Genomic DNA, 27,590 nt, shown 5'->3' with positions numbered 1-27,590 from the left:
TAGATGGCACCGACTCAATGGCAGAATTGAGGGAACTGCTTCCCTTCTCCACTTTCAAAGCTCAGGAGTAGCTTTGGTTGCTGGTACCACTTCCTACTGTTCCGGTGGTCTGCAGTTCTTTCCGTTACCTGGGAAGAGGTCTGTACATCTCATGAATATCTCCCAGTAGATCAGGCCCAGCGCATACATATCTACTTGTTTCAACGCAGATTCACAGTCCCTCAAGTTCACTGCTCCTTCAAGCACTTCTGGGGCCATATAGCGGATCGTACCCACCTGGGAAAACATCACATCAAAGTTTCACATCAGGAAGTCATTTCCAAATTCAATTAAGTTTTTTAGTGCCCTATGCTGCTTGGTATTCTCTACAGTTAAGGAAAACACAGCTTGTTCCTAATCAATGTCCTCAGCTTCTAGATTCTTACCAGTCTAGTCATAACAAAACCCTTCCCCTACTCTGTCACTGTTTTGTATGTACCAAAACAAACTTATTTTGTCCCTTACTTAATGTTCTCAAATGAAATACGATATAGCTGAATTGTTTCTTTTTCCAAGTTACTCTGTTAAACACCAGTGTATGTATCATAACAGAAGAGGATCCTGTTGAATAGGAAACTTGTTCTCTATTCCTGGACTGTCAGCAAGGTTCCACCCTACAACTTCCATAGTCAAAGGTTATTAACAGTCTTGGAAGATACCTATTCATTTTCATTAGGACAGTGTGTTAGATTAGAGCACTTACTCATCAGTACTTGTAGGACAGTATTTTGTCAAAGGACTATTCCACATCCCTGCATTTTAACCAGCATTTCCCTGTTTCTTTGTTCAGTATGGGAAGATCTAGACGGAACTCTTCTGCACTAGGTATTTTCAACTTAGCACTTGCTTTCTAAGGGAGGGTGATTAGCACTGTGTAGCATGCTTTTTGAATGACATATGAAATTTTTCTGTAAAAGCACAGACAACAACTACACTGAACTATTTGGCACTCTTTATTTAAAACAGTCTCACTGTATTTTAGTAGCCTGTATTAGATGTCAAGCAGAAGACGCAGAATGTGGTATGTCATGTTCATTTCAGAAAAATTAACATCAAAAACAAAAATTAAAAACAAAATCAAAGAATGTTTGGTCTTCAGTTAGCATTTGCAGTACAAAACCAAAGAGACCTATACTACATAATCACAGAGAACATGGCAACCAAACCTACCTTGTGTCTCCTCATATCTCACACAGAAACTTCAGTCTGCCAATCTATTGCCTTTCAAAATGGCAGATTTGTGACAAGTATTTTGAGAATAAAACCAGTTTCTTCCTGTGGAGGCTTCAGCCACTTCTCACCCATACTGCAGTCATTCCCCATTACAGAAATGGTACCACCTGAACATTCATCCAACCATTTGTACTCACCTCACTAATGGCTGCATTGTCTTCCTCACCTGGTCGCACCAGTCTGTTGCCAGTTAACTTCATGGAGAGTCCAAAATCACTGATTACACACGTTCCATCGTTCTTTACCAGCACATTGCGGCTGTTCAAGTCACGATGGGATATTGCAGGCTTGTAATGGTCTATTTGGACACACAGAAGTGCTTGTTACTATTTGAGCAATTCTACTTTTCGGCAAAATGAGAGAACCTCATTATGTCTGCTCAGCAATTATGAAAAGAGAATCAACTTATTTTTTAGAAAGCCAACGTTTTTGCTTCTTTACAATGAACTCCAGAGGAAGCTATCTAGAGAAAACTGACTAGCATGCAGAGTTTCACTGTATCTATATGATATATTAGGCTACTGCCCTACACAGTTCTAATGTTCACCAACAGTCTTCTTCCCAAGAGATATTTCGGCATGACTTTGGCAGTGGAGACATTGCACACTTAAACACAGACCTGCTGCCACAGCCCTAACAGCCATTCCAAATATTCTCTGTCATTTCCACACTCCTGTGTCAAATGCAGCACCAATTATTTACATTATTATTGGAATTACCATTGGCACTTATTAAGAAGATATGCAGACAATATTATTCCAGAGAGTCTGAACATGCTCATCTTGCAAGGGATCTGACCTCTTCCAAAGAATAATCTCAGTTGTTCCTAGTTTTTATTTATTTTGTTAGTAAAGCAGCCAGCAGTACAATGCTCATTTTAGTGTGGAATTTATTCTACTCCATGTGTTCCTTCCTAGCATTCACAGACCGTGGCTGTCTCTCCTTTATGATGGAAAGCTTACACATTTTCTGGTTGCTAATGGACACACCTGTCTGCACATCTCAAAATGATGAAGTTAAGATGATAGCTGCAGTTTCATTGGCACATAGGAATACTGATTTGGGTATTTTCAGCACTTTTAATAGCATCTTTAGTTGTCATTCTTTGCTAGTGCTCATGCTTAACATTTGAGAAATACAGTTTGAAATTTTAATCCAAACATTAGCACCTTAATGTAGATATAATGAAACCAGCCCTTTATTTACTGCCAAAAACCTAACGTTTCAGTGCCAGGCCATATTCTGCAGCCTGATATATCACAGATCTTAGAATATCTACTTTATAATTATGATACTTCAGCTGCTGAAATACTGGGTAAAGCATGCATGCAGAGACAGAAAGATCCCAATCAATACACTGCCACAGCCAGTACTCTAATAAAGTACCAGAAAATCCAGCAGTATTGTTTGTACACAGCAAAGACTAGGCCCAAAGCCACAAACAAAAATCCAGAGACGTGATCCATAAAACTACAGTGGGGTTAAAAGGTTTAATTTTATAGCATACAGCTCACACACAAACTAAAAATTGCTTTGGTGATTTGTTTCTGAACTGCAAAAACAGACACAACCTCATCTGTTTACCCTCTGCCAGAGAGGCAGGCAGTGCTTCAGGTCTTCAGTAATCTGTTGCCATGATACAGCAGCACTGAACAGCTCTGCCTCCTCCTGCCTCCCCCACCTCGGACTCAGCGCTGTCACACGAGGGCCACAGAGCACAGCACCGCATTGTTCCGAAGGAGGGAACATATCAGAAGTTCTGAGCAATCTCTATTTGCATTCATCAATTCCTACTCACAGCAGGATAAAAGAAAGGCTACTACCTGATAGAAATAAGAATATACTGGAGATCTTTGCATCCCTTCCTGGCCTTACCTCCTCGAGGCAGCTCCGTGTGCAGGTACGCCAAGCCCCGAGTTATAGAGTGAGCCAAACGACAAGAGCTCACCCAGTCACTTGTGTGGAGACTCAAATATTTGCACAAAGAACCCTAAAAAGAACCCCAAAAAAAGACAAAACAAGAAACACAGATTAAAATCATTGTCCAGTAGAATAACTCAAAATCTTTTGGAGACTCAGTTTTCTGCTGAGTCTACTCCTTCCACTTTCCTCTCCACTGCTTCTAAAAGGTATAAACATGCAACTGCTTATGTGTTTATCCACATATTTTAAAACACAATATTTGACTGAAGTTTCATTAAATTCCAGTGCTGCCATTTAGTTTACTAAAGTGGAATAGGAATTTTATGACAGAATAACAGGCACTGCCTCTAGAAAAACGATATTAATTATAAAAGTCTTGTTGTAGAACAGAATAAAGGTAACTGCTGACGCAACAGCCTGGGTTTCTAAAAAGTGGCCATTAGACCATTATCATTTACAGAATACTAACATCTCTCACAGGTTTTGCTATAATCTATTTATGTATCAAAACAAAAACACCCCAAAGGCAATTCCAAATAGGAGTGAGTTCACATGCACTGAAGAAACATGGAAAAAAAAATGTTATGCTCCCCTTTTCTTGAAAGTGAAGTCAAATGTGTAAAATGGGGGATCTTCTAGTGATTTGTCATGAAATCTCTAAGAAAACCAGAAGGAAGCATGTCCATTACGATATTGAGATATTCTAGAAACTGAGACTGCTATCCAAAACAAGAGCCAGACACTGCAAACTGTGACACCTTTGATGCACATTCCCCAGTGATAATATACTTAGTTTAAACAAACTAAATCCTCCAGCATGAAGTGCAAATAATCAGCCTAACTCTGGATGCTTATTATATTATACAAACTACCCTGGTTGTGCCTATTTAAGTCTGTAATCTTAAAGATGCACCAACGTGTAACATCTTATCAGAGGCAACTAAATACATATCATTGCAAAGTTCTATAATGTTTGGTTCATAAAAATTTGGTATGAGTTCCTCTGGAGTTGACCCTCAGGTTATGCATGCACAATTTAGATGGAGGCACACAGATACTAGAATTTAAAGTGACCAAACTATCAGACATTTTTTGCTAAGACTAAAACCAAGTTCTTGACACTTCTTAACAGAATGATGGAAGTCTTACACCTTCTCAGACTTAGTCTGTACAGAACAAGGAACCCCTAAATAGGCGACATCCTCAGTAAAAGCACAGACTGAATGAACATCACTTGTGCAAGTTTACACAAGTAGTTTTTCATTGTTTAAAATGCTGCTATAGGAACTTCAAATAGGTTCTGTAATACATAAAAAAAGCCGTGAAATACACCTAGAAATACAGGAATTTCACATTTTTCTTTGTTTTTTACAGCTTTTTAAGGGATATAAGCCATTTTATTAGCCTCCAGATGTCATCAGCTTGTTTTCTTTTTTTCTGGCTTAGTGGGTTGAGAGGAAGCCCATTCTAACAGAGGCCACAGGACTGTTGTCATGAGGTGACTGGGAAATATTCACTGTATTAAACCAGCTTCAAGATCTTTCTGCTGCAGACCCTGCCCACCACCAGATGGTTTTTAAGCTAGCTGAAGGCTGTGATTATATGCTTTTAGTGAAGTTAAAATGATCACCAGGAAAAGTTTTAGTCAAGATTTAGAGAGATATAGTTGTATTTAAGACTATCTTGTCAGAGTCATGAGTTACATGTTAAATTGGGGATATTTATTCTGACTATAACTTTTGATAAAAGTGATATTTTTAACAATCAGAGATTCTATTTGTGGTTCAGAACAACTTTTCTGTTGTTCTAATGGGACAAGAGTGTCTGACAACTGGGGCAGTAATGCTGCAGCTATTATGCATTTCCTACTACGTCACGCCTCACAACTGACTCCCTTTCTGACCTGTTACACCTTAGAGTCTCATCACAACAGCATTTTGGTTGATAAACACACATACCATTTCTTTTACTTGCCTATTTCCTTTGGTCTGAAGGCATGTTTGGATAAAAACACAACCTGGGTCAAACCTATTTGTCTTGCTTTCACCAAGGTAACACCAAGAACAATATTCTGTGTAAAAATGCCCTGGTTTGTGTGCCTTTATTTTCAGGAAGGAAAGTATTATGAGGAAGAATGACTTTTTGGATGGGGAATATTTCATCTGCACATCTTTTATTGGTTAGCCCTTACTGAAATCAGATTTATGGCTCCAGTTTGAACACTGGAATTCCCTTCTAGCAGGGCTGCCACAGCAGGCTTCCTTTTCTGCTGTTAACTCTACATACAACAGAACATCTGCTCACTAGAATACAGATCACACTGTGCATTAATTACACCTGCTGTGCACTTTTTCCAATGACTTCCAAACAACCAGTGAATTGATTTTAGACTAATCTTGCTGTTCTTAATACCACATTGGGAAGGAATCTGATAATATGAAGTCATAAGCTTCATCTGTACATTTAATCAAGTCATTAACAGAGCCTGTTTACACAAGCAACAAGACACAATTGTCAATCAAATTACATTTCAACTGAAAATCCCTTCATTTAAGAAAACAGCAAAACCAGATCACCTGTGAAGAGAGTTATGCTATGCCCTCCTAGGAGCAGAATACTCACTTGATTTTACTCTAACTTTCATTTTATTCATGAAAATATTGCCAGTTTTGTCAGAATCACATGCTTTGCCACTGTCCATCTGGTATGGGCACAACTGACCTTTTTCATGCTCACTTCCAGTTTCTGCAGTCTCTTCTTAGATGCCTGTCTTACAAGCTGACATGATCGAGTGTGTTCTCACTTAAAAGTTTCAGTTAAGACACTCTCTTTATATTTGTGCTTTGTTGCCTTATGTTTGTATATAGTGCGGAAGTGTGTAAATACATACCCATGTTTAAGGTATGTATTTACACGGGTACATTTTATTTTCAATACAAGCATATACACAGAGCCTAAAAAACCCTAAGACAGGCCATCATTACTGCTATGTAGCACTGTTTTGTTCCTTTTTGCTATTCAAATAAGCTGTTGTTGTCCTACTGTCTCCATAAAATATTAGGCTTCAGCCATCCCCTTCACACCCTGCAGGAAATATGGATTTGCTTACTTGAGACCAAAAAGCTTGTTAAAGAAAATTATTTAATTGAATAACTAAGGCTCTTTCCCATAAACTGGCAAAAAAAACAAAAAAACAAAAAAAACAAGATAAATGTGACATCATGTTTTGCATTTTCATATATATAACCCCCACAAACATTATATGATTTTTCAGGAAAGCAATTCACATTCACACTGTGTATTTTTTAAATGTTTCTGTCTATGTGTATACACACACCAAACATGAAGTATCCTAATCCATGAATTTGAGAAATACAAGCCTTCAGTTATCTGAGGAGATTTGCAGATAAGGTTCTGGAAAGTAAGGCTGCCTAATACTTAATACATGTCCTACATCATCAGTATATGCCACAGAAAGCTTTAAAGAAGATAACAGGATAAAAAGGCACCATGATTTATAGTACCATAAATTAGTTTGACAACAATCTTGTATCTATTACATTTCACTGTAAAAAAATCCCACTATTTACAGCTATTAAGAGATGTCATAAGACAAAGATAATGTCTTTATATTAAGAAGTTTTGAATTTATTAAATTACTTTTAAGTAAAAACAACTTTTCAAATTCTGTCATTGGATAAGGACAGAATTGACTAAAAAAACCTTGCACCAAAACCAAGAGCAAATACTCCAGAGCTAGGAATTTGTAAGACTGCATTTGGCAGCACTAACCAGGAAGTCTAAAAAGGTATTACAGTAACCCACAATAAGATCCATTAAAACTGTCATTTATATGGATTATTTTTACATTACTGTGCAAGAGGCACCACCAAAACCTTAAGTACATCCTTTTCACATGGCTATTCTTAGGATTCTTAACCAACCCAACTGATTTCTTTGAAGCACTTACATTGGGGTAATATTCCATCACCAATAAATATTCCATCCGGCCGTCTGCAGTGAATCTCTCATCCCCCACAATGAAGCGGGCAATGTTATCGTGTTCCATCAGTGGAATCCTGTAAATGTTCCTCTCATTGACAAAGTTCTGACGATTAGCAAAAGAAAATACTTTCACAGCAACTGGACGTTCATCTAGGGAACCTTTATACACTGCTCCGTATCGTCCCCGGCCAATCAACTGCAAAAAAAATATAAATAATTAGTTCACAAAATAATAGATAAAGACAAAACCTGAGTTTTCACTCTACAAGAATTGTATGCCAACTTTTATCCTGACTTACATTATAAGAAGAGTGAAGACAGCGAGTATTTTGTAATGAAAATCAGAATTAGAATGCTTTCATAAAGGCTATTTTGGAGTTAGAAACCTCAGCATAAGCTAACATAGGCCTTACTAAATTTATTTATAGTCTGAATATCCAGTACATATATCATAAATAATCTATTCAGTACTTTTATATACAGAATCAATAAAACACATGTGTTTTGTGCTGCTAATTCTCTTACAACTTTTGCCTACTGAAGATTTATAGCTTTTATGTGATCAATTTCATTTCACTCCAGAAACCATAGACTTTAAGGGAAACATTTTAGGTTAGCTTATAAGCTGCACCTTTCAGGTTAGTAGTAACAAAATATGCATTTGTAGTGCAAAATTGATGACAAAAGAGGTAAACATTTTAACAGATGGAAGTAATTAATTCCTGACTACCTGTGAATATTTATTCTAGCCCCCACTATGTTAGACAGTTTTCAAGAACGGCCTTCCACATCTCCATAGTAACTGCACAAGAAAAAAGAGATCTCTACTCTAAACCAAAATGTAGGACCACCTTCAGGAAGAGCCCTAATTTCTGAAGCTGAAAAAATTCCAGCTACGTAAGAATTTAAGCACCTATTTAAAATAATTTTCAGAAAGACCCATACATGAAACTGTAAGGATTTCATGAGCCATTTTTTAAACTTTTTAAAGAGAAAACAGAAGGGATAACGAATTTAATGTTTCTACAGATTATAAAATTGTCTTACAGGATAGTTTTCAAATATAAAGTATCAGTTAATGGAGACACTTTCTGTTTCTCAGTCCTTTTACATCACTGGGTTGCAAAGCAGCAGCAAGTCAGTTCAAGGTATGAACCTGGAATGTAATCTACCCACAGAGATGTCAAAAGGCAAGCACAGGTTAAAACATTTGTCCTAAAACACCCTGTGACTGGAGGTAAGGGGTCAGCTCCTTAGGAAACAGGAAGCAGGACAGAAGACACCATAGCAGATCTCTCTACCGAGTTTCAGACCTGGAGAAAGTCACTGCTTTCTCCAAGACTGCATTAGCAGTACAAGTGCTTTCATCTGCGGCTTTGTACACTTCTACAACACGCATTGTTAGACTCTTGTAAACTCTGCCTCAAGTACTTTTTTGGTGGCAGAAGACACCCAAGGTTCTTTGGTGACCTGTGCTGTCACCATTAGAGCAACTCACACTGCATGTCTACAGTCTGCATCTCTGGGTGGGGTTTCTACTGGGAAAAAGAAGAAAAGTACCACTCTGCATCTCAGTCGTTCTACTCATTTTTTTCCTGGCTAAAAGGTTTTAAAAATTCCATATGTTCCATCAAGCATACCAACTGGAAGCATAACATTTTGCAGTTCTGTGATGATGCATCTAACACCAAGCTGAGCAGAAAGCTCTGGTTGGCCTCTAGTTGCCATGGAGCTAGATAGTGCCCCACACAGAAAAATGACTACACAGAAATGCACCACTACTGAAATATACTGCCCTATATGCAGTATATTCTATTTTCCAAGAGTGTAACTAAAGAATTTCAAATCCCTACAGTAGGACACTGTACTAAAAGCAAGCAGTGTCAAGCAAAACAGATGGATCTTTTGATGCAATGCTGAAATACATCACCTTCTAATTTTCCCCACTACCTCTCCCAGTGCTTCTTTTTTTGTTCTCAAGGTAAAACATGTTCTAGCTAATACCAACATTATTACTAACAAGATTAGACAAAATGTACCTGCAGTAACCCCTTCTTTATTTTAATTTCTTCTTGAAATTGTGATTTAGAAGAAAATATTACAGGGGCACTGATACATTAATTTCTATAACTATGCCTGGGATATGACCACAAGCATTATATTGAATAAAAATGAAGATTAATAACTGAGTTGAATATTTACCTCTAACAACTTTAGATTATCCAGATCCAATGAGGGCTCTGATGCTGCTGCCTCCATCATGTTCATACTGTGCAAACCTTGTTTACGGTCTCCTGGAGAAGAGGGTGAGGAAGAAATCAGCCAGTTTTCTTTCTGGACATGCTCCAAGTAAAAAAATGTAACTTACCTGGAACCTGGCAGAATTACATACTGTAGGCAAGGATGAAATAAGTAAAAAGGCGTCCTGTAAAATCTTCTCAGAGTCAGCAAAATGAGCAGTGAAGGTGCTGATAAGCTACAAACTACAGATACCTGCTACACAACTGTTTTGATAATTCAAAGTCACTGGCAATAACTATAAAGCATGTTCACCACCTCACTTAAGCAGAGCAGAGGATTTGTGGAAGAAAAATGGGTCCCAAAATGCCAGCTTAGAGAAGTCATAACTCTCTCCAAACTGTTACAAAAGGGATGTCACCATAAAATGTCAGAGAGGAGAAAGGGGAGCAGCATTATGTACAAGCATATAATAGGGACTGGGGAGAGCAGAAGACCTAAGTATAACTCTGAGCAATAGCCAAAGAAACAATGGAAAAAAAACAAAGCCAAAAATATTGTCAATCCCTACCTGCAAGCATCCTGTATCCAAAGAATAGAGCAGCTATAAGAACAGCCAGTACAGACACAGATGCCAGGGCAATAACGATGGTCTCATCTCGATGAAAAGAATGAGAAGAATCTGAAAGCAAACAAGATGAGGACTCTTTAGTTGTAAATTTCAAAGAATCAACACTATAAAACATGTAATTGTTATTACAACAACGAGAAGAAAAATGTACTCTGGATTGTCAAACATCCCACATCCTTTTCCCCTCAAAATCTAGGGATGGCAAAAGAGCGGATCAGCCCAAAACCAGCTGGGCACACATTCATCAGCAGCTTTTCCCAGCCTTCCCCTGCCCTGTAGCGAGAGGCACTGACAGCAGAAAGTGATTCCTCTTTCTATCTGGCAAAGTTCAATACAGCCACACAAGGCCAAGTTGATGCAGCCCTCATCTGTTATCTGTGCCTTAATCCAGTTTCCTGGTATGAATCAGGTTTGTCACCTTGACAAGGCTCTTTTGTTGTTTTTCCCAGGACAAAAATCTCACAAGTTTGCAAACTGGGCTGCAAATATGATGAAAATTGAACGTTTCACATTCACTCAAATTCCTAAGACATACATAAGTCCACTTAAACAAATATTTCAAAATACTTTGAGGTTTCGATTTGTTTTGTGTCAGTGCTCAGATTATTTCTGGCATAATTCTTACTGCTTAATACACAAAAAGACAGAAGTATCTCTACAGACTGAAGCAGGAAACCTGAAACAAAAATAAAATACTAACAAAATTAGTACTTGTTGTGGAGCAGCACTTGACTTTTTGTCAAAATTAGTATCTTGCTTTTTCAGGTTTTCTTGGCTGGGTTTTTCACTTGCCCAGAGAGGAAAAAAGATTTAATGAAAACATTTGTTAGTGCCTTGAAATGTTCCTCCATGTCAGAGTCCAGTCATGCTTCTTGCAGGCATATAAAAATCCAGCCACTTCAATACAAAAAATTATTAGTGCAGATACTCTTCTGGTGTCAGAATCACTGGAATGTGGCACTACAAGACCTCATTTACTTTGGCTTCAAAACCAAGTTTGGGAACTATGTTTAAACATGTCTTACATACTGCAAAAAGTACTCCTTAAAAGACTGTAATGAGACCTAACTACACTAAAACCACAAAATATAAAATGCACACAAGACTTAAATATTGGATAAACTTTTAGGTGAGACTGAAATACAATTTATCCCAATCTATACTAGCTGAATAAACTGACAAACTCACTTTTCTTGAATTGCATTTAAAAGAAATTCAACATGATTCACTACTTCAAATTCCCAGTATGGACAGACATGAGAGAATCATACAAGAAGGTAAAGCAAATTTAAAAGACAACAACTGTCATTTTTACATAACCATAATGGTAAGGGGAAATAATGAAAAGCTGATAAAATAGAATGGCAGAGAGAATTTCAGCTGTGACAGAAGTATGTGGAAAATCACCTATCAAAACCAACACACAGCTCATATCTGATACTCCCCTTAAATAAAACAGAACTTGTGACAAATCACAATACCATCAAATTTAAATTTCTTCTGTCAAAAGAAATACCATCACTACTGGGGGTTTTGGTAAAATAACTTTTGCTATGAAAATAAGTTATTGCCATAGAACACTAATGTGGAATATGAGCTGTGACTTCCGTAGTGAGGAGATTAAAAGATACACATTACAATTGTCATCTAAATTATGTATTCAAAGCATAGACATACATATATATTGAAAGCCACAACATCATAAAGGAAACTGCTACATTATACAAAGCTATATGAAACATGACACTAGTGTAAGCAGATGATTAACTACTGGCAGGGAAATGGTAGTTTTGACTTTCATGTTTTTATGAATGAAATTTACATTTTATTGTGTTATCTTTTAAAATATATATTAAATGTGGCAGGTTTTGCATCAGTTCAAGACAGTGCCTAGCACGTATTAAGGAGTAGCAGGTTTTGAGAGACTGGCCCTTTGGTTATAATCCCAGCTGTATTTTCCTTGACTGCACAACTAGAGCACAGCCTTCCTATTGCCAAATAACCAGTAATCATTTCCCCCACAGTTTGCCAAATGATATCTGATGCCTAAGTTTGATTGCTCTTCTTTAGTTTTCTGTAAAATCAAAGGCTTAACAACATGCCTCCATCAGGAGGGCCCTCCTCTTCCCTGGAATGGGATTTTGCTGTTCAAGGGCATCCTGAGCAACACATTCTTCCACAGCTCTGGCTGCCTTGGCACACTCCCCTTAGAAGCCTGTGAATGTTGACATTCTGCAGGCTGAAGAGATACCAGAAAATCTCAAGATAACATTTTGCTCCCATCAGCAGCTGAAAAACACACAGATAAAAAGGGTTGTTTATTTCTTCTTCCTTGATGGACCATCCCCTCTGCAGTCTTTTTCTGTTTAGTGGGTAGTTGTGCAGCTATCAGGTAACCTCACAGACCTCCCTGGCCTTCCAGAGGAAAGAATGTTTTAATTTTTCTTAGGCAGAGTTGTTTTATAAGAATTTTAGATTGGCATATCTTGAACTAATGTTAAATTCTTACAAATATTTAAAAATAACACTGTCAACATTCCAACAGCCAAATCAGTCCTACAGTGCAAGTTACTACTGTCAGGGTGATCAGCAATATTTATAAATTTAAGAATAAATACAAATTTCTTAGTAAGGGTAAGTGAGCATCTCAATGCTCAACAATATTCATGCTGCTCAAAACAGCATGAATGACATGCTGTGTGTGACAACCAATCACTTCCCAGCAAGGACAACTTTACTATCTTTTGTTTGTAAATCTACACTAAAAGGAAAGCACAAAACTCCTGCAACGACAAAAGACCCAGACAGTTCCAATCCTCCCTCCCCTCCAAAAGTGTTATTTCTATCAACCCTTCTATCTGCTTTGTAAAACAATAACTTCGGATGTTGTCAGATTATCAATCTTTCTTAAACAGAACAAAAAGGATATGTCACTTATCAACCCAGTTGCAAAACCTTCCAAAACTTAATAAAACTCTTACTAACTCACTAATTTTATTAATCCTTCTCTGGATATATTTCATCTTTAGTCTTTTACACCATATTCACCTTTACATGCTTATCTAAGAACCATATAGGACCTCTCAAGGCATATGCAGAGGTTCACATTTGCTCTTTTATATACTTCTAAGTAATTAATACAAGTTTGTTACATACATATGCATAAGAGTCATATTTCTCTTGGTATTATTAGGAGATATGTTTTAACTAACTCAACAAGAGACACATCAGTGTAGGTCAATAAAAGTAATCACTAACCTTTAAGCAAAGCATTTTTAAAATAAGGATGTAAAATGAACATGTATAGAAGTTTCTTTTCATGCTTTTGTCCATGAACTTATAGTCTGGGTCAAAATAACCATGACTCATCACGATTAGGACATTGATTATGAAAGCTATGATTTGATATTATATTTTTCTGAACTAACATTTGGTTGGTCTTCAGCTGTTGACAACCCCTCCCTCAAATCAGTGGACTCTACTTTTCAAGTTTATTTGCAGGACCAGACACGTGCCCTACAGCTTCAGTATTTCTTCATGATGTCATTGTACAAACTGACTTCAAACATGTCTAACAACCACGACAATACTGTTTTCAAATCTCAGACTGGGAGTGCTGGTATCTCAGTATTATTCCCAAACCAATGTATTACATTAAAAAATGTAATATGTTGGTTTGGGAATAATACTGAGCAATACCATAAAGGGCAGAATTAGCTGCAGATTCTAGAAAATCCAATGAATAAGGAGTTGGCTGCTGAGCTAAATTCTACCTACAGTTGTACACAGAAGATCTTGTCAGAGCTTTCTCCTATTTATGTTACTGTAACTGAAAGGAAGGTAAATGAAGGTGCTTGTTTCATTGCTATTTCTAAGTGACGCTTTTATTTCCAGCTTCAACTTAGGCTCCCTGATCTACAACAAATGTGCTACAACAAAAAACTGAAACTAACAGAAACTTCTGTAAGGTCCAAACAACCTTAAAAGCCAATTTCTTATCCCACTTGAATGGGAAGGGGAGCACTGCTCACAGATCTACTGACTCTAGAAGCAGCAGTGCAAAGATGCCATGTGGAAGACACCCAGCAGGTACACACTTCTGTCTTGAAACATTTTGCCAGTAATTCTTATAGCAGTCAGCAGTTGACTCAAGTCTACCAATCCCATCACAAAGAAGTATCACAGCAGGCAGTGTAAATTTTTTTTTTTTTTTAAATAAGAAAAAGAAACAAAGCACAACTCATTAAAACAGAAGGACAACCTCCTTCTGGCTGGGGAGCAGCTGGTAACCAACAAGTCACTATTCCCAGAAGTGTCCTGACCTCATCATCAATAAAGGGCTTGTTTTCAGGTTCCAAAAACCCGACTACAACAGCTCCTGTGTATGGAGAAGGTACACACAAATAACTGGGAATGTATTTCAGAGCAAGCCATGAAGAGGAATGCTTCCAGTATTCAGTTAGAAGTGAGTCATCTGGCTGAACCCAGCCCTGCACTTGGGACACTCCCTGCAGGCACTTCCACCACATTAAGCATTTCTCTCCCTTTTCTCAGGCATTACTGCCACAACAGTTTCCAAGCACTTATACAGTATCTTTGATGAATTGAGGTTTTGGGATTAAGCTTCCATACTGCCACACATGGAAGTTGTGAAACTGCTGCCTTCTTAACCTTCCCCAGGAATGACACAGAATGAAGAATACTGCCAGTGCTAATGGCATCAGGAAGAGCAATGTTTTTTCTTCAAAGTAACTTTTCCACTATAAACATAAGCTTGTAATATTAATTAATGCAAAAGTACTCCAATCTGTGCCTATGCTTGAAAAAACTTTTTATTTCTTTTTAATTTAACTTTCAAAAATTAAAGCCTCTTTTGTTGGCTTCCTGTTTCCATAATTTAAAATAGGCATTTATCCTATGACCAAAGAAAGTTGTGAGAAATGAGAGAAAACTGAGACAGAGCCAGGTAACAACAGCCAATGGCAAAAAGTTCTGTAAACATACAGAACTCTTTCCTGAGAGCCAGAAAGGGGATGCACCATTCTTCTGTCGTCCTTCCCCTTCAGCAAATACCGTGAGACCTGCAGACAGGAGGCTGCTCTGGAAAAAGCACCAACTAACCCACCACTGCCAACATCATGGCATCAGGTCAATCACCCATGTCTGTGCTCTTGAGGTAAATTATTCCAGCCTGGATGATGAACTGTGAGGAACACAGGTAGAGATCTCATATTTCCTACTTCACCATTCAACACATTGTTTCCCCAATACTATTTCTGAAATGAGAGGGTATGAAGCAAATGGAATGAGAAATGAGGAGAAGGAAGGATAGTCTCTTCTCCATGGTAGCTGAAAGCTGTCCAGAAATCTTCTCTCTAACCCTACACCAAAGGTGCTACACCACAATGGCCAGAGAACTCCCTGGGACACCAGAGAGCTCACTATTATGATGAGACATCTTAAGACAGCCATGAGAAGAGGCACTAAGTGTCAACCAAGCTGAAAAACTAGGAATCCCAAAGGGGGGAAATTTGATTGTGTAATTAAAGGCTGTATCCCAACACAAACACACAAAAGGACATGGCCTTGTAACTGTGCAAGCAATGACATTGTTTCCTTCTACTATCTGAATATGAAACCTTGGGCCTTGGAATGTTGTTTCAATGTTATCTATTTACATGGTGGTGATCATATAATAAAGGACATTTGCACATACATTTCCACCAGATCTCTATATTGCTGTTAAAGCTTTTCATTCCATTTTCTGTCTGCTCTTCATGTAAATGACTCACAGCTGTGTATCTGTGTATCACACAGTAGTAAATAATTCTAGAAAATATATGTGTGTATATAAGTTTAGAGAAGCATTGCATAAAAACATTTTAGACAAACATACAATTATTCTATATAATCAAAACCAGTTTTAAAAGTAATTACCTATGTTCCTAGAGAATTTCTGGTAGCTATGTATCAAAAGTGAAGCGATCTTAAAGATGATAGGTACCAAAATATTAACATTTATTTAATTTGCCATATCACGCATAAGTAGCAATATTAATCTTAACAAATAAGGAAAACACCATCCTTTAACCTTCACAGCACAACAGTAACATCTGAATCTTCAGAACAACTACAGCTGTATGGACTCTGATCAAAGTCAGTAAAATTACACAGGGATTCAAAAGATCTGCCCATACAGATCACTTTAAAAAGAAGCAGAGTCTTCACGCCATCCTAGAACTATTTCTTTGATGTGATAGATTCAATATGTTCATAGCCAATCTGGTGCAGAAGTTGCTCTTCTATTAAGGAATCTCAGTGATACTGAGGATGAGATCAGAAGGAAGAGGGAAAGCTTTTGGTTCTGTCACCAAGACAGCACAAGGTGGAAGGCTGCAGGGTGGGGGCAATGTGGCCTTCAGCTGCAGAGAACTGCAAATATGCTCTGCAGATCAGAAAGAGGCCTTTCAAATATATTTAATTCAACTTGCTTTTAAAGTCACACTTCTTTTCCCAGTAGCCCTGCACAATTTTCATGATATTGATAAGATCTTGATCCTTTGAAAAAACATACAATTAGCAATCTTTCCCAAGGGCCCACAGACCTCAATCATAATCTGTTTATCTGTTTTGTCTACACAAAGCTTGTATCAAACATGTCCTCGGAATTATCCACAACTAGTAAAATATGCACCCCTTACTGCATTATAGCAGCACATTCCAACCGAATCAAAACACCTCATAAGGTCTTTTTTCCTCTCCTCCTTTCTGGACAGTAATCAACATTTCTTTCTGACCAAGTGACCACTGCTTCATTCCCGAGCCACTGTCCTGCAGCAAGAGAGTACAGTCTTCATCACATTAGAGCAAATGACAAGAAAGCCTCCAATATAAACACTATGCCAGAATAACCCAAACTATTTTATGTAAATCTTAAATTCATTTAGTACAGGGAACAAAACATGTAAGGAAAAAAGGAAGTAGAGAATTTTAACAAACAAAAAAAACACCCCCAAAAAAACAAAACAAAACAAAAAACCAACCAACCAAACAAAAAACTTTAGTAGCCTTTTAGATACCAGGGACATAAGACAGATTATCATATAATGAAAACAAAAGTCCCATCTACACCGATTTAATTAAAAGCATTTAAACCTATATTTTTAGTTGAGCTGGAGCTAAAAAGTTGGAATACCTTTACATTATGGTCTACAGACATTTAAATAAACTCCAGCAGGAGCTGTTCCAAATTTTCTATTAAATCTATGTATAGATGAGAATGATGAAAGGAAAAAATATCATTTCCTAACAACTTCTGCTGCTGACCTAAGCTTTTACAGGTGCATGTTTTAAAACAACTATTACACTAATTCTGCTTTATGAACCCATGTATAAGAGGTAAGGTTCCATCTTTCTGTAAGCATTTGACAAATTATTAATAAAATTAAGATCCATGTCTGAATTTTGTAGTGGACTACAAAATGTTATCAACATGACCATCTTCAATACTTAAACCAAAGTTAAGGTAAGGAACCACTCTTTCACATAAAAATTTTGGAGGCACTTAAAGGCACAATGAAGTTAGCAAGGTAACTTCTATGGAAGAGGATAGAGCACAGTGCACACACACACAGATGGAAAACACAATGGGAACTGCATTTTTTGTGGTAGATGGTGCAACATTCTTTAACAGAATAATCCTGCCAATGTATAACCCTAAGGCAGTTTTTTTTCATAACTGAAAATGGATACTTTCCCTGGACTTAACAGCAGGTCTCTGGTTTCTAGTCTATTGGCTTAGATGAAACAGATAATTTGCACTTGCTTCCAATCATTAGTGTTTGAAGAAAATATTTAAACAGTCACCAATATGTTTCCACTTCGCACTCAGCATCATCATATTTGACTGATTTTAACATTTTATATAAAATTTTATATACTTATTGTCATAAGGTGCCCTTTATGACACATCTTTTCATATTTTTCTCCACATCAGGAGAGCTAAAATTTTAATGCACTTTTCACACAATTGAATCACTGTGTGGAACCTGGACTGTCAGAAAGCACCAGTCTCTCATGAGACTTGCAGTAACATCAAAACCTGGCACTCATGCCTCACCGATCCCATCTGCCTCCTCAGTGAATGCCTCAAAACATCATACAGCTTGGGCTGTAAAATTTATTTCCCATAATGTGCTCCAGAGGAATCCTGCTATAGCTAGAAGCCAGTCATCCATGATGGCAGAGTTTCAGTGGGCAGACCTCTCTTCAAAAATCTGCTGCTGGAAAACGCAATCTGGATGTGAGCTTTGTCTCTGAAAGGAGGACTCCCTCACGGTTCCTGCAGTACCAGGCAGTCCCAGAGACAGAATCCCTCCAACACAACTCCCCTCCTCTGTCCTTCTCTGGTGTACTGGCTGCCACCAAGCACCCAATCTGGAGCCAGGCTGGGGCGTTCAGATTGGTCTTTTTTGTTCATTTTGAATGCTGAAGTTTGCCGCGATACATCAAACTCAAAAATGAAGCAAGAGTGGTAATGTCTTTGGCAGGAGAGTGGGTTATGAAATCCCTAAGTGCTCTTTCTTTGATGACTTGATACAGAGAGGTGAATTAGCAGCTTGTCACATGTGTGCAGAAAAAATTAATGAGTTCATAAAGACCCAACAAAACTTCTCTTTCTGCCTTTTCTTCTGGGAGTTCAGGCATCTTCAGTATAATTTCTAACACTTCTGAATAGAACCTTACAATAATGATGTATGTAAAATAAAGAGCAATCCTAATACAAAACTAAATTTAGGTTATTCTTTCTGAAGTTCCCTATATACCAATAAATATTTGATTACTAAAGAGATAAAAGAAGTATCTTGCTTCTATAGTCAAACTGTTTTTGAGTATATCTCAACCTTACCTTCAAGCTAAATGGAAACCTAATTTGAACTCTTAACAACATACTGGGGACATCTTCCATATTGAAACAAAAATCAGAAAAATGTTTTTTTAATAACAAGGCTGAAAACAGCATTTACATTATCCTCTTATATTAATCTTGGACCAATAGGACTTCCTGCTTATCAAACCAAACGGTAACACCAGCTTTAACATATGGCACACTTCCAGCCTCTGTAAGGCACTGAATCAAAAACTACATGTGCTGCAATGGAAAAAAATTAGTGCTTCAGAAAACCTCTTTAAAGATATTTGAAGTTATTTTAATTCCAACAGGCTCAATAACCACATATTCCATGTCTGTAATGTTCCCAGTCACTAAAAATAGTGCCCAAAAAATTACATCAAAACACTGAAAACGCCTGTTTTTATACAGATGAGCTAACAACCTTCAGAAAAGGCAGCTCAGATCCATTGTGCTGCATTTTTCATGTCTTCAAGAGTGCTGAAGCCCAGGAATGCTGTCTACCAGTCAGTCACCAGTCAGCTCCCCTTGCTCCTAGAGAAACCCAGCCCCCCCCCCCTTGCCAGCCCTCTCCTCGGTGGCAAAGCCAAGCCCAAGCAGTGTGGGATGTTGGGGCCTGTCCCAGCAGGTTCCTGCTGGGCACACCTGAAGGAGTGGCAGTGCCTCTGCTCCCAGTCAGGGCACAGAGATGTGGTGCTGCTCCCGCGTGGGCAGGAACACAGAGTGCTCGTGTCCTGCCAGGAGAGCTGCACACCTCTCACTGACTTTCAGCAACAGGTTTTTTGTCTTGTCAACCTTAGCAACAGGCAATGAAGAATGAATTGATTTAAAGGACATTATTGTACAGGGTGTTTATTCCAAAACCGTTCCCTAAGCATGTAATGAAATCTGAATTATAGCACAATTTTATGCAGCCAACCTGTTTAAAGTAGAAGCCCAAGATCAATACAAACAAGGTAAGAACGAGTTCTGACAAAATCTTTCCTTAAACGTTTGGTTTACGTCCTAGTATTTCAGATGTAATACCCTAAATCAGCTTAATACTGTAATCCTCAAGTGTAATCCTCAAGTGTAGCAAGTATTTTAGTATTAAAAATTAACTTCTCCTGTTTTTTTTAATTCAAGAACATATTTCTATACTTCTAGTACAACTCTGTAGAGCGCACATTCTTGTACATAACAGGTTTTGTGAATTTAAATTTGAAGGCTTACACTACAGAGTTGTGAGTTAAACTTGTCTGATATTTTAGAAACATTCACAGTCAGTAAAAGATTGTTTGTCTGGCTAATACAAATTCAGACAATGCCTGTAGTATGCCAAAAGGTACATATCTGCTCTAGCTCTTGCTATCATGGTTTAGAAGGAGAATGTAACATGAATGTACATGGGACACATTTTCCCATTAATCCTACCTACTTACTTGCTTGTTTTCCCCAATCATCTTCTCTACATGGCCATATAATTTCTAACTTTAGCAAATGCTTTTTCTGGGACTTCAGAAATATTTTAGAAGTCTTCCGTAATTTTAAGATGAAAATAATCATTACATTTCTCTATGCTCTAGTGTCATACTGGTTGGTCTTACCAGGTATGTCCCAGATGAAATGGTTATTAGGAGGAACTGAGTGATGAAGCAGAAAGTTGGGATCAGACAGAATTCCTCCTCCTATCTCACTCCAGGGCGCCTGCAGAACACAGTGAACAGCATCTCCCCTTCTCTTCCCCAGGACTGCTGGCAGTCTCTCTCAGTCTGCATCAGTGTCTCAGAGTCTCAGTCCTGTTCCTCGCTAGGTCACATCCAGCACAGGCCATCCCTGAGGACACTGCTCGCCCCTGTGTCAGTGAGCAGAGAAGGGCAACGGAGCAGCCAAACCTCTCCTGGCTCCTGCTGAAAGCCACCTCTCCTTCCCAGCTGAGAGGCCTTAGCAAGGGCTATTTCCCTCTACTGTCCTTGCTTCAATGGAGATTCAGATGGTTTCCAGGCAGGAAGAACCTCTCTCTCAAAGACACTTCACCGATATGAGATGAAGCTATGTGGGGACATCCGCAAACAGAAGGAAATAAAGGACAGAAAAGCTGTGGGAACCTCACAAGCCCGTGAGGAGGAAGCAGCCACAGGGCCAGCACTCGGTAGGGCAGGAGCTGACACAGTGAGAGGGCCAGAGAGGAGAAAGGCTTTAACCTCCCGAGGACCCCAGCAAAATCAATAGTCTCCTCTGCCACACAGCTTCTGTTTCCAAGGCACCAGCTGGAGTGACCTTCTTCAAACAGAAAACTGCATTTTTATGAGGGCACACAATATGTGTAAATGCATTTTCTTTTCCTAAAGGAAAGAAAAAATTTCCAGAACTTGAAATATAAAACAAAGAGAAACTTAGATTGTGTTTCTGGCTCTGACACACAACAGCCTGATCTTAGGTAGGTTACTTTGCTTCTTAGTGCTTTATGTTAACTAGTTATATAATGGGAAAAACAGTACCTCCTCTAACTTCAAAGGTTATTCTGATTACTTTAAAATAGCACGAAGATGAAAAAGGCAATAATGATAAATAGCAATCCTTAGTTTGCACTTATGCAAAATCCCTCTACAGATCTAAGTACTTGATTTCAGATGAAATACAGACATCGTTTGATGTTCAGCTCTTGCAGCACAAGTGCCAGCTCGGGCATCCCTTGCCTCCTACTCCCAGGTGCTGTTCCAGCCCAGTGGTGCCCGACAGCTGCGCTGCACAACCGCGGCTGTGCTGAGCTGCGAGCAGGCTACAGAAGCCAACGGGGAGACCACAGGAGGGGAGGAAGAACCATATCTAAGGCAACATCCCTGCCAAAATAAATATACATCAATCAAGTACAAAGGCTGGCATCAAAGCTATCAATTCATGTTACAGCTGACTTCTCTTGTATAACATGTTCTGTCTGCCCTACAGTAACAAACTTGTTTCAAACCAGGAATAAATATTTCAACACAAATCTGAATAGGTCATGAGGAGACATTTCATAATCCTATGGAAATTACTTGCAAACTATGTTGGAATCTGCATGATTGCTAGTTGAATTTCACAGACTGAATAAAACTTATATATTGAATGATATAGCTTCTCTAACTCTTCTACTTTATATTTTCCATGTAATAAAAACTTTTTAAAATCAATTCCTGAACTGGTCACAGCCCTGAGTATTGGTTTCAGCTGTTTTAATGATGCTGTACAATTAAACTGTAAGTCTAAAACTGGTACCTTCACAAGACACTTATTCACACAGATACTGTAGAAATTAGAATGGGAAAAGTAGCCTTTTAAAAATTAATATAAAGAAGTTCCCTGTCAAGCTAATTTACTCAAATCCTGACCATACCATGAAATCCTATTAAATGAAAGGCAGAAACCTCAAGTCCCATTAAGTAAGTAGAAAATCTTTTTTTGCTAAACAAAAAAAACCAAAATTAAACTTGAGACAAACTCCTTTCTGACAGGTGCTCCCTCTTTAACACATCACAAAATATATGCAGTCACAGGCAGAGTTTTCAAATGGTTCTTCTGGTTCCCAACTGGTCACCATCAAAGCATTTCTACACTTCATTGAAGACACTTTTAACACATCCTTGTTTGGTCACTTGAAATTTAAGATACCCTCCACCACTAGTCTAGATTTCAGAATATGCAACTCTGTAAGCTTCATCAAAGTGAAAATACATACCCAGGACAAAAATGAGGATTTGTGATTGCAAATCAACTTCATGCTTTCAGCCTTAACTATGGTTTTGTAGTTGGGATTTTCTTTCCTTTTTTTCCTTCCTTATTCCTTCTAACAACTCACAGGTAATCATACCAGTTATGCCTCTGAACAGATATTGTCCTATTATTGTTTCAGACAAGAGTTCTAGTTCCCAATCTATCCTTCAGAAAAGGAAATCCAAGTGTTCTGTGAGTTCCACGATGCTTACACAACACACTTTCTATTTTTCTTTCTAAATTGCCATTTCCTGGAAGATTTCAACACCTGGAAAGGTCTCTCAGGAGCCCAGTTCACTGCAAAAATACACAAAGTTGTCAAGTACTTGACCACATTTCTACCAAACAATCAAAACATAGCTCCATTACAGGTAGAAGCTGATGGCATGTGCAAGAACATATTTGCCTCTCAGAAAAACCTGCACCTACCTGGTAACTGTTTCATTCCATAACCATCTAGAAAGAATGGAAAAGCCTGCCTTCCAATCTCATGTCAAGGGCTCTATCGTAACACGGGCCAGCATTGTGCCAACAGCACTTTTGGGAATAAGACAAAACCCATTACAATGATTACAAAGACAGTGTAAGAAATTCATGTCATGCTTCTGGCATCAGATGTGCTAGGCTACTCATCAGGTTTGGCATATGCACTATAAATGCCTAAAAAGTGGTAATTTCAATTCTTAAACAGGTAGAAAAAACCTAGAAAAAGCTCTAAATTTACCTGCTTATGTCCACCTACCAACTCACATGTAAGTGTGCAGACATAAAATGAACATGTCCTTGATGAACATTTAGGTGACACACGATCTCAGCTAATCAAATACTTCGTGCTTTGTGCCCTCATACAACAGGAAACTTCTGTTCCACAGCAATCATGGCATAATGACCACACAGCCAGAGTTTTCTTAAATGTAGGACTGTGCTCACCTCCACTCCCTGCTCTGAGAAGTCTACTACAGATTACACACCAGCTCAGTGTAGGATCAAGCTCAGCAGAGCTGGGAGAACCTGCTCAGACTGGTATCTTTAGTACCTTATTTCACTTGGTCTATTCTGGAATATCTAGTGAAATCAAGGATTCATTAGTTATGCATTTTCCCTCCATTAGCGATATTTAATTATTATTGTCTTCATCACAGGGCTCTAACATTTTAAGACTATTACTAAAATCTTCCCCCCTCCAAAGAGCTTGCTGTTCACAGTTCTAATTGAAATAATAAAAGCAAAACCACACCAAGCAAAAGAAAGCCCCCTCCCCAAAAACCCCAAACCAACTAACCTTTCTGAAAATAACATTTAAGTGTAGAAAAAAAAAGGAAAAGTAATGTTAGCACACCTGAGCTATACACTGAAAGCTCAAATTAGTTTCAAACCTTTTCCTTGATGTACTCTCTCCCACTGCTCTTACTCACTAACCATTCTCTTCGTGCCAGACCGAAGCTTCCTATTTAACCCTCCAAAGCTGAGCAGGGACAGCCTATACCTCCCTTGGCTCTGTCTCCCTGTGCCAGCCTGAGCAGGGCTGGCAGGGCCTGGGGACAGCACTCCCCAAGTGCCTGGCACAGCACGCAGAGGTGTGTAATGCTCCTGGGCTGCAGTCTGTACTTATTTCACCCACACACAGCTTTAGTTTACTGCAGACATGCTATGAATGGCTCTGTAGCTGGGAGTGTCTCACACAGGAGTGAGCAGCTCTGCTCACCCAAACCCACCGTGGGGGGCACAGCCCAGCCTCACCTGCAGGTAACAAGGGCAGGACTGTGCTGAGAAATTCAAGTGACTCTTCAGACTCATTTAAAAAACTTCTCAAAAAAAACCAGTTAAAATATTTTCTTAATGTTCATCTGTCACTGATTTCTGTGGCTTTCCATGCCTTAATTTGCAGTAAGTTTTCACCAAGTTCTTTCTGCTTTCCCACAGCACGGTGAAACAGCGGTGTCTGGACCTGCATCCAAAGGAAGAACACTGCTCAGTGCAATTCACTGTGGTTCAGCATCATCCATTTTGCCTTAGTCACTGCAATTATCCTCAGAGAACAGACATGGAGAAAAACAGAACCACAGCTCGAATATAACCAATTTGTATTTGCTGCAGTTTGAATGTCTACCCTGTCAGGAGTTCATGTTGGTGTGAATGTGGATATTGTCTCCATACTTGGGGGTTATTTTGTCTGGTTTTTCTATTGGGGAGTGGGGGGGTGGATTTGGGTTTTGCTTCTTTTTGAAGTTTTTATGTGTGTATTATACTGGTTTTAGTTTTCTTAAAGAGAAAACCCCCCCAGGTCAAAGGAATACATACATAAAGACTGTGCTTCTGTTTTATTACACTAGTACTAATTTATTGGGGTTTAAAGCTCTATTTCTACATGCATCACTACTTTTAGAGCAGGTTAATGCTTTAATAGGAGAAGCAGAGCTACAACCAAGCAAAAATGATTGCAGTGGCTCCATATTGTTGGTTCAGCTGTTTAGAACATTTATCAGCAGTGTATTCCTTCAGACAGACATATCCAGTTTGTGAACAAATCGATAGACAGGGCACTGAGCCACAACTCAAAGAGGAAAAAGAAATAAGAGAAAAATAAATATTTTTACTTGGCATAGGGGGAAAAAAAATCACTTTCATTGCTAAGCTCTAACACTTGTATTTCCTGTTCTAGCATTATGAAAGTGAGAAGTGTTTTCACACAGGCTGCAAGGATACCTTACACTCTTGCTCAAACTATATATAGTTTTACGTCAATATGAATGTCTGAAACACGGAATTTTTTGCTAGTCTCAGAAAATACTTACAGGCCTGCAAGCAGATTCTAAATGAGCCTCATGCCACCAGGCCGAGGGAAAGCAAAAATCCAGGCCAAAGTCAAAAGCTGTATAATATCATTCACAGGTACTCCAGAAACCTTTAGGAAATAGCAATCCCAAGAAACATATATGCAGTATTTTGTAGGCTCAACCTTTCAAAGAAATGCATAAAACTGTAGCGATTAAACATTTGAGTCCACCTCACTGGAATCTCAAAGGAATTTAAAAGAATTGGATCACAAACTCCTATCTCACTGCAACTTAATATTACTATCTTAGAAAAAGAAGTCCTTCCTCACATCTCTCAGAAAATTACAAATCTTTCTACTTCAATATAAGAGAAAAAAGCTCAAGCACAATTAAAAAAAAGAAAGCAAAGGTAATGGAAAATCTTCACAGTTCCCTTTTTCAGTACATTCCTTGCCCTTAAAGATTGAATTCCTAACTCCCCCCCAGACATATCAGACATACAGCAAATGTTTTTCCATTAATTGATTCTGCATGGAAGTATACTACACAAACTGAAACAGGGTGAAACTCAGTAAGTTATATTTTAAAGCCAATTAATATATTGATTTCTTTCAAATTAAGAAATGTGTTACAGAACAAAACATCTTAGTATCCCAAAAATAAAACATTGATAAATAAACCAGGACTTCTGAGAAAGAAATGTATGGACTACCTAAATAAATTTGATGTTTGGTTTTTTGAAAGATCAATCCCTATTCTGATATTGAAAACATGGAAGCTAAAATAGAACAAAAAAAATCTGCAGACCTCTAACAGCTGACATGAAACATCCAATCTCCTACCACAAAATTCAGTCCTAATGAGAATTGCAGCAAGGGAAAAAAGGTCTCTGTCACACACAAAAATAAACACAACACTTGGTGTCCCAACTCTAATGCTTATGTATTAGTGTCCATAGCAACACCTCATTCATTTTATTTATAAAATAAACCATATATAATAAACATTCTTTTTATTTATTAAATACAAAATAAATTTGTAAATTTAATTACAAAAAAACAAAAATAATAGTGAATGGTATATATCAACAACAGCTAATTCAATATAGAAGGAAGGAAGGAAGGAAGGAAGGAAGGAAGGAAGGAAGGAAGGAAGGAAGGAAGGAAGGAAGGAAGGAAGGAAGGAAGGAAGGAAGGAAGGAAGGAAGGAAGGAAGGAAGGAAGGAAGGAAGGAAGGAAGGAAGGAAGGAAGGAAGGAAGGAAGGAAGGAAGGAAGGAAGGAAGGAAGGAAGGAAGGAAGGAAGGAAGGAAGGAAGGAAGGAAGGAAGGAAGGAAGGAAGGAAGGAAGGAAGGAAGGAAGGAAGGAAGGAAGGAAGGAAGGAAGGAAGGAAGGAAGGAAGGAAGGAAGGAAGGAAGGAAGGAAGGAAGGAAGGAAGGAAGGAAGGAAGGAAGGAAGGAAGGAAGGAAGGAAGGAAGGAAGGAAGGAAGGAAGGAAGGAAGGAAGGAAGGAAGGAAGGAAGGAAGGAAGGAAGGAAGGAAGGAAGGAAGGAAGGAAGGAAGGAAGGAAGGAAGGAAGGAAGGAAGATTCCCAAACCTATCACAGAAAGAAAATAAAACTGCAGTATGACTAAGAAAAGTAACACTACAAAATACCAAGATAAAATAAAAAGACACAAAGTAATACTGAGTATGGGCATACAAAAGTAGTTATGGATTGAGGAAGTCTATTCTTTATAACTTCATTTAGGTCTCCTTATAACTTTTCCAGGAACTCACCACATCCTAGTCTGACCTATTAGCCACAGTAAGCTTTCTTCATTATACAACCAACACACATGTAAACAGACTGGTATCAACTTGAATCCCTGTTTAAGTACACTTATATCCACAGGACACTTCACCAAGACTTTAGTGAATATACTGCCATCATCCTCCATTTGGACAGCAACAATAGTAGTTACTCCATCTTGGAAATTACAGCTTTAAAAAACCTGCAATTGGTGTGTAATCAGGGGTAATGTGACCAGCAGCACACTGATGCGATGCTTCCTGGCTTGTACTGGCTCACCTGGATGCTCTGAAGTCTGTTTTTCAAGCTCATG

At 38.4% G+C, this 27,590-nt stretch overlaps 1 protein-coding gene across 1 annotated transcript in view; it reads right to left on the bottom strand.

The window, feature by feature from the left end:
• Positions 1 to 27,590, bottom strand: part of BMPR2 (bone morphogenetic protein receptor type 2) — a 105,747-nt gene that overhangs the window by 16,013 nt on the left and 62,144 nt on the right. The window contains exons 4-9 of the mRNA XM_053947271.1: positions 10,010 to 10,120; positions 9,403 to 9,494; positions 7,166 to 7,396; positions 3,148 to 3,262; positions 1,410 to 1,570; positions 129 to 276 (exon numbers count right to left, since the gene is read on the bottom strand). Coding sequence (XP_053803246.1) covers positions 129 to 276; positions 1,410 to 1,570; positions 3,148 to 3,262; positions 7,166 to 7,396; positions 9,403 to 9,494; positions 10,010 to 10,120 — 858 coding nt within the window. The remainder of the gene's footprint in view (positions 1 to 128; positions 277 to 1,409; positions 1,571 to 3,147; positions 3,263 to 7,165; positions 7,397 to 9,402; positions 9,495 to 10,009; positions 10,121 to 27,590) is intronic.

Source organism: Vidua chalybeata, chromosome 7 (genome assembly GCF_026979565.1).
Source record: "Vidua chalybeata isolate OUT-0048 chromosome 7, bVidCha1 merged haplotype, whole genome shotgun sequence".
NCBI lineage: Eukaryota > Metazoa > Chordata > Aves > Passeriformes > Viduidae > Vidua > Vidua chalybeata.
This window is presented reverse-complemented; position numbering and strand designations above follow the sequence as displayed.